This window comes from Syngnathoides biaculeatus, chromosome 19 (genome assembly GCF_019802595.1).
Source record: "Syngnathoides biaculeatus isolate LvHL_M chromosome 19, ASM1980259v1, whole genome shotgun sequence".
Classification (NCBI taxonomy): domain Eukaryota; kingdom Metazoa; phylum Chordata; class Actinopteri; order Syngnathiformes; family Syngnathidae; genus Syngnathoides; species Syngnathoides biaculeatus.
Genome location: NC_084658.1, coordinates 13,865,596 through 13,878,390, shown reverse-complemented (window position 1 = coordinate 13,878,390; position 12,795 = coordinate 13,865,596). Strand labels below are relative to the sequence as shown.

Sequence of the window (12,795 nt, the reverse complement as noted above, 5' to 3'; positions counted from 1 at the left end):
CACATAAACAACGCGCCGACCACTCCCTCGCTCTGCCTGCGCTCATCGGGGCGTGGCGGCGGCTCTCGATGACGCTCCGAGTGGCTGAGCGCATTGTGTGCTTTGAAGAATTGTCACGGGGAGGGGGGGACCTGCGGTGTCGCTCGACTTGAGGGTTTAGCGGTTTATCCGTGGCTTGGAGATGCTTTGTCAGCATGAGATCTGATTACGGACCCCGCCCCCTCGGGCAGATTAAGTGCACAATTTGAAGCACTCGCATAAGAGTTCAGCGCTCAGCTCAGTTCAGTGTTTTAGCGTTTAGCGTGCTAATGGGCGGCCATCCGTGAATGGAGGAAGTGACTGAAGAAGCCCAGGAGAGATCAAACAGCATCCGATGTTTGAAAGACTTGCGACCACCCTGCTACCCCCAGAAAGTGGAACATTCCAACCTTCATATTTCCAACTAGGTTTTGCGCCATACAATCAATTTCTTTTAGTGGAATATAAAATTAATAACCATTATAATTGCTGTCAATTGCTGTTTTTAATTAATTGCAATGACACTCTGCTTTCGTAAATTTACCACAGATACCACCAAATAAATCTCACAGATTTTAAAGAATCCTTATTTAAATAATCCACACTTAATTCTCGCGTAATTTTTAAATCTGACAAAAATTAACTTTCAATCTAGTGATTAAATTAGTTAAACACTTACGCTAGAAGATACACCTCGTACTGGTATCACAATACCAAAACTGACTAGGATACTATCCACCCATCCATTTTCTTTTGCCTCTTGTCCTCACGAGGGTCGCGGGGAGTGCTGGAGCCTATCCCAGCTGTCAACGGGCAGGAGGTGGGGCACACTCTGAACTGGTCGCCAGCCAATCTCAGGGCAAATAGAGACAAACAGTCGCACTCACAATCACACCTAGGGGCAATTTAGAGTCTTAATTTAATACTAGGATACTAGTATAATGTTTTTTTTTGTATTCACCTAATGAACATTTTTATTTTAAAGCTTGTATGAAATGTTCTGTATACATTTTTGGGAATGTACAATGTTGAGAAGTTACAATTTCAGTGTTGTTAACTAAGAACATATCACAGTTGAGAAAAAAAACAAAGGAAAAATGTTACATTTCTCACTTGTTTCCCTCAAAAAATGTGACTTTCATAATAGAAACGTTAAACATGAGTTTCCTCTATTTTTGAATCGACCACCTTTCTTTCCCCTTTTGTGTGCCGCCGGTCTAGTCCGCCCAGTGGAGATGGCAAATCGAGTTCGGGCACTTTACCGCCAATCAAATCAAAGACCAACTTCATCGAAGCCGACAAGTACTTCTTGCCGTTCGAGCTGGCGTGTCAGTCCAAATGTCCCCGCATCGTCATCACCTCGCTCGACTGTTTACAGGTCAGTGCTTTTGACGACTCTTAAAGTGGAGGGGCTTTTACGGCGCTGCTCACCTCTCAGATGTCACATTTTGTGCGTTTTTATTATTATTATATAATTTTTTTTTTTTTCCCCTCCCGTGCTTATAGAAGCTGATAGCGTACGGCCACCTGACAGGCAGCGCTCCAGACAACACCGCCCCGGGCAAGAAGCTCATCGACCGCATCATCGAGACCATCTGCGCCTGCTTCCAGGGCCCTCAGACGGACGAGGGAGTGCAGCTGCAGATTATCAAGGTGGGGGGGAACTATACATCAGTCCATTTTTCTACGCCGCTCGTGTTCATTAGCGTGGCGGGTGAGCTGGGTCCGATCCCAGCAGACCTTTGGCCGTGCAGCCTAACACGCGACCCCCCCCCCCCCCTCCGGTCCTCCCGCTTCAGGCCCTGCTGACTGCCGTAACGTCGCAGCACATCGAGATTCACGAGGGCACCGTGCTGCAAGCCGTGCGCACCTGCTACAACATCTACCTGGCCAGCAAGAACCTCATCAACCAGACCACAGCCAAGGCGACACTAACGCAGATGCTCAACGTCATCTTCGCCCGCATGGAGAACCAAGCAGTACGTCCCGACGCCCCACCCTCCGAATTTACGGGACGCGCGCGCACACAACTTCCTGGTTTCATCCACTGTCGAACATTTTAGGTCTTGCCTTGCTCTAATGTCATATTTTTCTTTTTGAATGACACTTTCCCCTCCTCCTCCTCCTCCTCCTTCTCCTTCTCCTCACCTTCCTCCCTCCCTGTGGGACACATAGCTTACAAATCACAAGCTATCTTGGTCTCTGGCCTCCAGAAAGCGTGATCGCCAGGTAAAAACAAAGCGTGCAGGATTGCCGTGAACGTTTTTTTTTTTTTTTTTTTTTCCCCTCCCCCCAAACTTGCCTGACCCACAAAGTCTCGGAACTCTTTGCACCTCTCTTGTGTTTCCTCCTCCCTCCTCCTCCATCCATCTGGTTTGCTCCGTTCTCCCCGCACCGCGTTTGCTCGTCACTTCACCCCATCGCTTGTGGCAAGTTTTGAGTTCACGTGGTTACAGGAGGGGGCCGTTAATCAGATTGCAAAATTGAGTTAACTAACTAGCTAAAAATATTTTGAAATACTAGTAAATAAAGAACTCTCATTTAAACAAGTATATAATAAATACACATAATATACTAGATTCGACTTATGAGCTTAATTTTTTCAGTTGAAGTAATAAATTCTAAAAAAATTGCACTCAATTGCATTGCATAAAAACATAGTGATTTAATATAATTAAAGTGAATGTATTAAATAATTTATACATTATAATTAAATTTCACTCTCAATTGCCCCGAGGTGTGATTGTGAGTGCGACTGTTTCTCTCTATGTGCCCTGCGATCGGTTGGCGACCAGTTCAGGGTGCACCCCGCCTCCTACCCGTTGACAGCTGGGATATGTCCCGCACTCCCCGCGACCCTCGTGAGGATAAGCGACAAAGAAAATGGATGGATGGAAAATTAAATTTGCGTGGCTCTATTTGCTGTGTGCACCTTTGGAACCGAGGGGAGTGTAAAATGTACAAGCGAATATACAATGACAAAAGTCACAATCGTTCATTTTGGTCTTTCGCAGAAAAATATATCTAACTATTTTCTTAGCCGCTTATCCTCACAAGGGTCGCGGGGAGTGCCGGAGCCTATCCCAGCCGTCAACGGGCAAGAGGCGGGGTAAACCCTGAACTGGTTGCAAGCCAATCGCAAGAGCTAATTTAAGCTAGCAGGTTTTCGAACAAGGAAAAGTTCTTTTGAATAGCCCACGCTTAGGTTTACTTTAGCACTAAACACACAGGTGGAAACGGATTCTTCGATCCACTTTCAGTGAACATCGGCGCGTCCTCCACTCACACACACACGGCGTGGGGGGGGGGGGTAGCTTTAACATGCACCGAGGCCCGGGTGGCATTTAAATAATGAGCTTAGTTTGTTTGCATCGCCTCAAAGGTGTGTGTGTCCTCGACGCTCAATGCTAATAGTTTCAGTCAAGATGGTAATTTCATTTAGCTGCTGACATTTTGAAAAGGATACACTGAAAAAAAAAAAAGACGACGTGAAGAATGTAATCGTGAATTATTGTGTTGTGATAGGCCATATATTCCCATTGTTTTGTGTGTGTGTGTGTGTGTGTGTGTGTGACTCATGTCTCCTATCCTTTTTGTGCTTTTTTTTTTTTTTTTTGGTACTTTCCAAATTCTGACTCTCTCAGTGCACTCGAACGCATCATGGGCTGTTAGTAGAGCTTGGCTAAAGGAATGTCCACTGCTTGCTCTCTCCGGTTTGTTTGTTTGTGTTTGCCAGCAAGTATTACCGTCCATTTCGCCCCCCCACACACATACACACACAAAAGTAAGCTTGCCTTCATTCGGATGGGACCGCTGCCTTCCCAAAGCAACATTATTTTCGGTCTCGAACTGTAGCAAACTCTGAACGGGGGGAAAAAAGCCAGCATGGATCATCTCCACGTAGCTCGACTTAATGCGGTTTGACTGGCATGTAGTCATCCATATTTGCATAAGTATGAAGGAGTGTAGGGGCCAGGATGAAAAGAAGGATATTTCTAGAAGAAAGTTGTTGTTTTGACGAAAATACAATTGTAAAATGACAGCAATATGCTGTATATTTACAAGAATATACCGTGTTACAATTTAAAAAGAAAAAGTGTTTTTTAACATCATTCTTGTAACTTGGACTTTCTTCTAGAAATATGCTGACTTGATTCAATATTATCACTGTACTCATGTATTATGGCTATATTCTTGTAAAATGAAACTTTCCTCTCATAACGTCACTACTTTATGCTCATATTATTACAACTTAAGGCTCTTTGTATTCCACCTTTTCTTACTATTACATCTTCATTTTCTCGTATCTTAACTTCCTTTCATCCCAATTTTATTTGCCTAACTCGCAGTGTTACTATTAGTACAACTTTATTCTTGTGACTTTTTTTTATCATCATCAAATGTACTTTGTTGTATCTATGCCCTATCTCCTCACGCTTTTTCTCATTATGGCATTTTTTTTCCTCATAATTTGAACTTTTTTCCCCCCCTGGTGTGACGCTGATACCGGTTTCTACGAAGGAACACACACATTGCCAGTTTAAATCGCAACATGAAGAGATTTGCAGGAGCATTAGCGAATTCAAGCATTGTTCAGTTGTTTGTGAGACATTGTCCTAACCTGGCTTTTTCCCCCCTCTGTGTGCATGTGTGTGTGTGTGCTTTAATTTGTTTTAATGCACGTATGTGAACCCCCCCGCGTCCCGTCGTTTAGTTGCAGGAGGCAAAGCAGATGGAACGGGAGCGGCACCGGCAGCACACTGAACCAGACTCCCCTCAAATCCACACGCCGCCCAAAGCTCCCACCCGGGAGTCCAACGGGCCGGTCATAACCCCGAGCACACCGAGCATCGCCGCCCCGTCGGCCCCGTCCACCCCGTCGTCACCGTCCACGCCGGCCCCGCAGGGCGACGACGACGGCGGAAGCAGCAGCCGCTCTTCCCCCGGAGAGCGCAGGCCAGTCTACGAGAGCCCCGATCCAGAAAATGGTTCCGACTTCTGCGTGGCGGAAAATGAACAGACGGAGGCCGACCAAGCCACAGCGGCAGCACAGAGTAAGATACTTGCTCTCAGGCAGGGCTGAAATGATTAATCACATAACTCGATTACAAAAAAACCCCCAAAAAACCTCAAAGATAACTATCTGCCTCGAAGCCTCCCAGTGATCATTTTCATCTAATTTCACTGCAGACTCATGGACAACTCTGTAGAAACAAGTTGGTGCAGGAAAGCGTGCGTAAAAGAGAGTTGGGGATCATTTCGCACTTAAAAAAAGAAGATAAAGTGCAATATGTCTACTGTAAAAAAAGAACTCACTAATGCACATGCCCCACAAAACATATCTATGTTAGCTAGTTTAATGGAGACTATGATTGTTATTGTCATGGTCAAGGGAAGACACAGCTACCAGTGCTCTAACAGCAAAACAAAATAAAAGCAATAAACGTGTAATTCACTTGGTTCGTACGTGAGCTGCTACGGCCACAACTGATGCCCCGAAGCACTCAACATGCAAACTGGCTACCGGTTAGCCAGTTCACAGCCAGCCGCTAACTTAAGCGCACAACAGCTAAAGCTACACTCTTAATTCGTTGACTCACACATCACTCACCAGGCCAGGCCCCTCCTTTTAAAGCCACACACTCAAAAAGTCACAGATAATAAGTGTGGAACGCCAAGATGGCAACTCAGAAGTGTACAAAAATAATACCCAATCATTTTTTATCTGATTACTTCATCTGCAGAATAGTCGATTCTACAAATATTGGATAGCTGGACTCATAGTCATTAATCTAATTTAAAACGGGAATAATGCTCAGTTTTAATATCAATTTGTGTGAATTTGTCAGGTGCAGCAGGGGAGGAGGAGGAAGACGACGAAGGCCCCAACTATGAGGAGAAAGCCCAAGAGATTGTGCAGAGCATCCTGCAGGAGGTGGTCAACACTGTGGCAGGAGGTGAGATTAAGATTCGGATCAACTATAATGAAGTATAATTATTGCGCGACTCAGAGGCATAATGTTGTGCAAAAACATCCTATTTGGAGACTTTCTGTTGCAAAAAATAACTTTTTCTGATTACCTTTTTTTGCTTTTAATAATATCAAACTCCATATAAGATGGCAAACCAGTTCAGGGTGTACCCTGCCTCCTGCCCGAAGATAGCTGGGTTAGGCTCCAGCACACACGCAACCCTTGTGAGGATAAGTGGCTCAGATAAGGGATGAATGAATATGACTCCATTCACTTTCTTGCTGGACTGTTAACATTTTCAATTTCCATTTTTATGCTGGTAAACTTCATCAGGATTTGATTCTTATATCATTAAATATAACTTTGCAACTGAACATTTTTTTCATTGTGACATTTGGCCTTTTTCTTGAAAGTTACAACTTTATCAGTGCGCATGTATGAATTGCTCTCGGTCAAACAAATTCCGACCGCGTAATCTCACCTATTTGTTTTCATAACGTTCCGACCTTTTATGGTAGTACAGTAACCATGACAAAGTGTGTTTGTGTGCGAGAGTGAGACTGAGTGAGTTATTGACTTCACATGTGAGAAGCTATGCTACCATCAGCGGTAAGTTCATTTTGCCCGGAATTGTTATTAATATTTTCAAATGGATGCTTCACGCTTGAGTGCAAATGAGAAGAACAGGGAAGAAAATAATGGCCAAAGGCACAACGCTGTCCTCACTTAAGCATGCTTTAAATAGAACCACAATAATGAGAAAGATAAAAATGCATCCTATTTCATATGATCCTCGCTCCCCCCACCCCTCCCCCCACAGGTAACTGCCTGGACGCAGCTCACCTCTGCACAGATGCCAAGGAGCCGCCGAGCGAGCCGGGGGAGCGATCCGGAGTGGTCCCGCAGGACGAGGGCACGCTGGGGAGCGACGGCGAGCACGCGCATCACGCCAACGGCATCCCGGGCACGCCCATTTCCGCCAGCTTTACGCCGTCGCTGCCTGATGACAGACTGTCCCTCTCGTCCACTGACACTCAGGTGATGCGGATGAGGTGTTATTGTCCAAATCCTGAAATGACAGGGTTTGAAAAAAAAAAAAAAAAAAATTAATTAATCTTTAGGAATAATAGTGAGACTTTTTTTCTTGTAACTTATAACGGCTCCAAACTCATAACTTTTAACCATTCAGCCTTTGTTTTATTAGTACAAAATTATCCTTGTTATTCTTTTTTTTTTTTTCTTGTAACCTTCCAACTTCTGCTAAAAAAAAAAAAAAAATGTCAGGGAGAATAATAACATTTTGCTCCTTTTCGTCTATCAGGAATCAGGAGCAACGCCGGGTCAGCCGCCGGGCGCCAAGTTCTCGCACATCCTCCAGAAAGACGCATTCCTCGTCTTTCGCTCGCTCTGCAAGCTCTCCATGAAACCTCTGTCGGACGGACCGCCCGATCCCAAGTAAGTCGGCCTTGTCCAATCGATGTGAATCATCCGTTTAAAAATGGATATCTGCTCTAGTCTAAGCAGCATGATGAATCACTTGCCGCTTCCGCAACAACCAAATTCCGATTGGGTAATCCTGGTAGCGATGAGCCAGACACAAAAATCCCGTATAAATACAAACATGAGAGAAAATAAAATACAAGGAATACAAAATATTAAATGAAAAATACACAAAAAATTACAGATTTTTGACAAAATAATACAAAATTAGTATCTGAGAAATAAAATAAAATATTAGACAAATACAATTCAAAGAAAAATGCTGCGATGTTTGGCAGCACCGTAAGGTGTGCTCCTTGCGGTTGTGTTCCATCCTCCAGATCCTATGCCCTTCTCTTCTCGTTTTAGCGGTCATCAGCTAACTTGTGTTCGTTCAGGTCTCACGAGCTGCGGTCCAAGGTGCTCTCGCTGCAGCTGCTGCTGTCCATCCTGCAGAACGCGGGCCCCATCTTCAAGACCAACGAGATGTTCATCAACGCCATCAAGCAGTACCTGTGCGTGGCGCTCTCCAAGAACGGTGTGTCGTCCGTGCCCGAGGTCTTCGAGCTGTCGCTGTCCATCTTCCTCACGCTGCTGTCCCACTTTAAGACGCACCTCAAGATGCAGATTGAGGTAGGGAACGGCGCCCGGAAACAATATGGAGGAAGAGTTGCGGCCGGCTCACGGTGGCTTGCGTTTTTGTCCAGGTTTTCTTCAAGGAAATTTTCCTCTACATCCTGGAGACGTCCACGAGCTCCTTCGACCACAAATGGATGGTCATCCAAACTCTTACCAGAATATGTGCAGGTCTCTATGCCCTTATTTATTCAAGGAAACTATTATTTATTTGGGGAGTGTTCCTACTTTTTGTTGATGGGATCATTATCTAGGGGGTTTTGTCATGGTAGGGTTACAATTTATTCTGCCATTTTACAGTAATATTACAACATTATTTTTGTACAATAATTTTTGTCCATGTACTATGATGATGTTAAAATTATTTTTGGAACATTCTGCCTTTTTATGGACCATTACAACTAATTTTGAGGAATTTACTGAACCTATAAAAAGCTTTTTTAATATGACTCCTTGATTGTTGCAATTTTTGTTGTTGCCGTTAGATGTCCTGACACATAATAAGGAAAGTGGTGACTCGTGACCGTCTCCTTTTTGTCCATCAGACGCTCAGAGCGTGGTGGACATTTACGTCAACTACGACTGCGACTTGAACGCCGCCAACATCTTCGAGCGGCTCGTCAACGACCTGTCGAAAATAGCGCAGGGCCGTGGCGGCCATGAGCTCGGCACTACACCCCCGCAGGTGTTCACCACTTTTTGGAAATGTTAGTGCATGATGAGTGCTCAGTTATGACGATATAATGGCATCCACAGGAGCTGACCTTGCGGAAGAAAGGGCTGGAATGTCTGGTGTCTATCTTGAAATGTATGGTGGAGTGGAGCAAAGACCAGTATGTCAACCCAAACTCCCAGACTAGCCTTGGTAAGTGCTGAGACGTTAACATTCTCGCTCTATTGTGCTCATTTTTTAGTCGATGGATACATTTAATTGAATTGATTGGTTTATATTAAAGCGTGCAAAAGTAAAAATTCAAAATATTCATCCATCCATTTTCTATACTACTGATGTCGTGTTGAGGGTGAGCTGTATTTTATCTCAACTGACTTTAGGGCGAGGGACGGGGTAGCCCCTGCACTGGTCACCAGCTGGTCACAGGGCACATATAGACAAGCAATCACATGCACACGCGAGGACATTTTAGTATTGACTTAATGACTTAACCTAAAAAGTATGTTTTTGGATTATGGAGGGAACCCAGAGTACCTGGAGAATACCCACACGAGCATGGGGGGAACATCCATACAGGAAAGCCGGCGCCTGGATTCAAACCCCCAACCTCACAACTGCGGGGAAATGCCACTATTTGTGTATATGTATATTTGGAGAAATTTAATGTGCAATTTTAAAAAATTGTGTTGTGTGACTGTGGGCCTAAATTGCAATAACATTCAATTCCATTATTTTAATTTACCGAGCCATATATTTTTTGCTCATGGTCTTAGCCTTAATAGAAACAATAAAATGTGTCATTAAAAGCATTTAACGGATAGTTAGGGTTATTTGGACTCAAAATTATTTCACAAAAATTCATAATACAATTTGAACAAAATGAACAAAACCGCAAGAACAAAAGAAGCACAATTTTGTACATATAAAGTGTGAATATTTGCCCGTCTGGTATGGATCACATACTGTATGCTAGTCAGATGTCTTTATCATACGTTTCTACCAATTTTATCCCCAAATAAATGTTACCACATAGCAGTTCCTGCCACACCCTTCTCCATTTTTGATAAATGTTATCTATAAAAATCTAAACATTGTACCAGCTGAGGTTAGTTTGTGTGGCGTTAATGTCATTGTACAAGATTGTGTGCGCAGAAGGAAAAGCCTCTTTCTTGGCTTCTGTTTCTGTTGTTTGCCAATGGTGGAGCGCCAACAAAAGAACAAGTGTGTTCCGTAAGCTTTGAAAGCAGACTGTGTGAGGCGGCTTGTGGCTAAGCTCTCAAGGCGAACCCGCCATCTCATTAACATGTGTTATATCAAAGCGTGTTGACGGTGTGCGCTGACGTGAAGCCACTTTTCTTCTACCTTGCCGTAACTGTTGTGTTATTTTCTCCACCTTTGTGCGCGACTCTAAAGCCAAAGCAGGTAACAGACAGTAGCATTAGCACAATTGTTTGCTAGAGCGTGAAAGGGATGGTTTTAGCCTGTGACCTCTGTGATTTAGGAAACGAGATCCTATTCTCGTACGCACGGCGAGCAAGGTGGCGCCTCATGTTACCTTGACAACACCTTCCTGAATGTTTTAAAGAGTTTCCGACGCGCAATTGGGACACCGGAACGCACCGCTCGTCTATGTGACCTTCTGTTTTCTGTCACGATAGTTACTATACAGTGGAATATTAAATCGTTTGTTTACCTGAATCATCTTTTTTTTTTTTTTTACTTTAGATGTCCTGTCAGATTAGCTCTAATTTAAACTAATTTCCAGTCAAACATATCGGCCTGTATGTGCCCTCTTCTTTTTAGTTGATTAGCTCCTACTTCAAAATTCATACAACGGGATTATAGTTTAACAATTTCCATTGTGAAATGTGCCGTGCTGTAAAACATTGTGAGTTAGTGTGATTCCATACAGCCCATATGAAGTCCTTTATTTTCTTTCCCTTATGCCCGTTGTAGTTCTTGAGCTGTCCTGCAACATTGGCCGTATTTTACCCCAATTTCTGATTTAATGATTTGTCAAATAACCCGTCTCCCCTCGCTCACCTCGCACGCGCTTCCCCCCAGGCCAGGAGAAGCCCTCGGAGCAGGAAAGCAGCGAGACGCGGGCCCCCGAGACCATCAATCGCTACGGCAGCATCAACTCGCTGGACTCCACCGCCTCGTCGGGCATCGGCAGCTACAGCACGCAGATGTCGGGCACGGACAACCCCGAGCAGTTTGAAGTCCTCAAGCAGCAGAAGGAGATCATTGAACAGGGCATCGACCTGTCAGTTTCAAATATGCGTACAGTATTAATCTTTCGACTGCTGATTGTTATTATTACTAACCACTGCCCTGTAGGTTCAACAAGAAACCAAAGAGGGGGATCCAGTACCTTCAAGAGCAAGGCATGCTGGGAACAACCCCAGAGGACCTGGCTCAGTTCCTGCACCAAGAGGAGCGCCTTGACTCGGTTAGGCCTGCTGCACGCAGAGCGACGCAACCGAATCGAACAATCGTAAACAAATTACAGTCTGCGATTGGCCTTTGCACATGACCAAACTCGCTGCGACCTAAGAACTGCAACCCGTTGTGCTTATCGGGCAAACTACATTTTGACATAACAGCAGCAGTGCGCTGTTGTCAAGGAAGAGGCAGCTTACCCTGTTCGCTGCCGTTGTATGATGGGGAAGGAATAAAGGAGAATGTGTGGATTTTTCAGCAACCCTAACCCTTGTTGGCAGCGATAGCCACATACATTGGATCCACTTGTGCATTTCGGCAACGGAGACTCTCCACACTTGACTTTTGTTTGGCCACAAATACGTATGTAATTATAAGTTTAGTTAGGTATGATTGTAAAACACTGCTGTTTTCATTGCATTGGTAGGACTCAGCTGCAGCTTGGTGGATGTCACTACGTACCTGAAAGCATCACTTTTTCTTGCGAAAACCATTGACACAACATAATCATTTTTGATTGGCCGTTCTATCTGCGATGTTGCGATGCTATTCAGCTACAATTCAAATTTCAGTCACATGGTGGGTGCGGGGCAGTTCCTCACATTCGCGTTCCACTAATGTGACCTCCTGTGTTTGCCTCGCCACGTGCGTTTCTTCAGACCCAAGTGGGGGAGTTTCTTGGCGATAACGAGCGCTTCAATAAGGAGGTGATGTACGCCTACGTGGATCAGATGGACTTCCAAGGCAAAGACTTCGTGTCGGCGCTGAGGATGTTCCTGGAGGGCTTCCGACTGCCTGGCGAGGCCCAGAAGATCGACCGGCTCATGGAGAAGTTCGCCGCCAGATACCTCGAGTGCAATCAGGGGTGAGCTTGTGGGGGGGCATCTATGAGCGCTATGCTCTCGATGACGGCATCCAGTTTATTGTTGGAAAATGTTTACTTGCAGGCAAACCCTTTTTGCCAGTGCGGACACCGCCTACGTGCTCGCCTACTCCATCATTATGTTGACGACTGACCTTCACAGTCCACAAGTACGTACACCATCCGGAGTACGTTAAATCAAAGAATCGCAAAATGTTACCGCTTTTTTTTTTGTCTCCCCGCCAAGGTGAAGAACAAAATGACCAAGGAGCAGTACATCAAGATGAACCGTGGCATCAACGACAGCAAGGACCTGCCCGAGGAGTACCTTTCGGCCATCTACGACGAGATTGCGGGCAAGAAGATCGCCATGAAGGAGACTAAGGAGCTGACCATGAAGTCCAGCAAGCAGAGTGAGTCGTCTGTGGGGCAGGAAGATGTTTTTTTTTGGGGGGGGGGGGTGCTTGAACAGTGTCTTGGAACAAATTAAGTCAAGACACCACTGTGTTTTCTCTTCCAGGCGTGGCCAGCGAGAAGCAGCGGCGCCTGCTGTACAACGTGGAGATGGAGCAGATGGCGAAGACGGCCAAGGCGCTGATGGAGGCCGTCAGCCACGTGCAGGCGCCCTTCACCAGCGCCACCCACCTGGAGCACGTGCGGCCCATGTTCAAGGTAGGACTGCCGGGCGGCCGCCGCCGGCTCCCGCGCGTGCT

The 12,795-nt window shown here is 45.2% G+C and overlaps 2 protein-coding genes across 5 annotated transcripts in view; one reads left to right on the top strand and one right to left on the bottom strand.

Moving 5' to 3' along the window:
• prex2 (phosphatidylinositol-3,4,5-trisphosphate-dependent Rac exchange factor 2) overlaps positions 1-6,973 on the bottom strand; it is a 74,603-nt gene extending 67,630 nt beyond the window's left edge. For all 3 annotated transcript variants that reach the window (XM_061805003.1, XM_061805004.1, XM_061805005.1), the window contains exon 1: positions 6,834-6,973. The gene's annotated coding sequence lies outside the window, so the exon portion shown is untranslated. The remainder of the gene's footprint in view (positions 1-6,833) is intronic.
• arfgef1 (ADP-ribosylation factor guanine nucleotide-exchange factor 1 (brefeldin A-inhibited)) overlaps positions 1-12,795 on the top strand; it is a 29,336-nt gene that overhangs the window by 9,830 nt on the left and 6,711 nt on the right. For both annotated transcript variants that reach the window (XM_061805000.1, XM_061805001.1), the window contains exons 3-19: positions 1,240-1,396; positions 1,525-1,671; positions 1,818-1,997; positions 4,733-5,072; positions 5,868-5,975; positions 6,811-7,028; positions 7,312-7,445; positions 7,868-8,102; positions 8,177-8,276; positions 8,651-8,790; positions 8,862-8,970; positions 10,843-11,044; positions 11,119-11,230; positions 11,880-12,085; positions 12,168-12,252; positions 12,330-12,495; positions 12,603-12,754. In XM_061805000.1, coding sequence (XP_061660984.1) covers positions 1,240-1,396; positions 1,525-1,671; positions 1,818-1,997; positions 4,733-5,072; positions 5,868-5,975; positions 6,811-7,028; positions 7,312-7,445; positions 7,868-8,102; positions 8,177-8,276; positions 8,651-8,790; positions 8,862-8,970; positions 10,843-11,044; positions 11,119-11,230; positions 11,880-12,085; positions 12,168-12,252; positions 12,330-12,495; positions 12,603-12,754 — 2,791 coding nt within the window. The remainder of the gene's footprint in view (positions 1-1,239; positions 1,397-1,524; positions 1,672-1,817; positions 1,998-4,732; positions 5,073-5,867; positions 5,976-6,810; positions 7,029-7,311; positions 7,446-7,867; positions 8,103-8,176; positions 8,277-8,650; positions 8,791-8,861; positions 8,971-10,842; positions 11,045-11,118; positions 11,231-11,879; positions 12,086-12,167; positions 12,253-12,329; positions 12,496-12,602; positions 12,755-12,795) is intronic.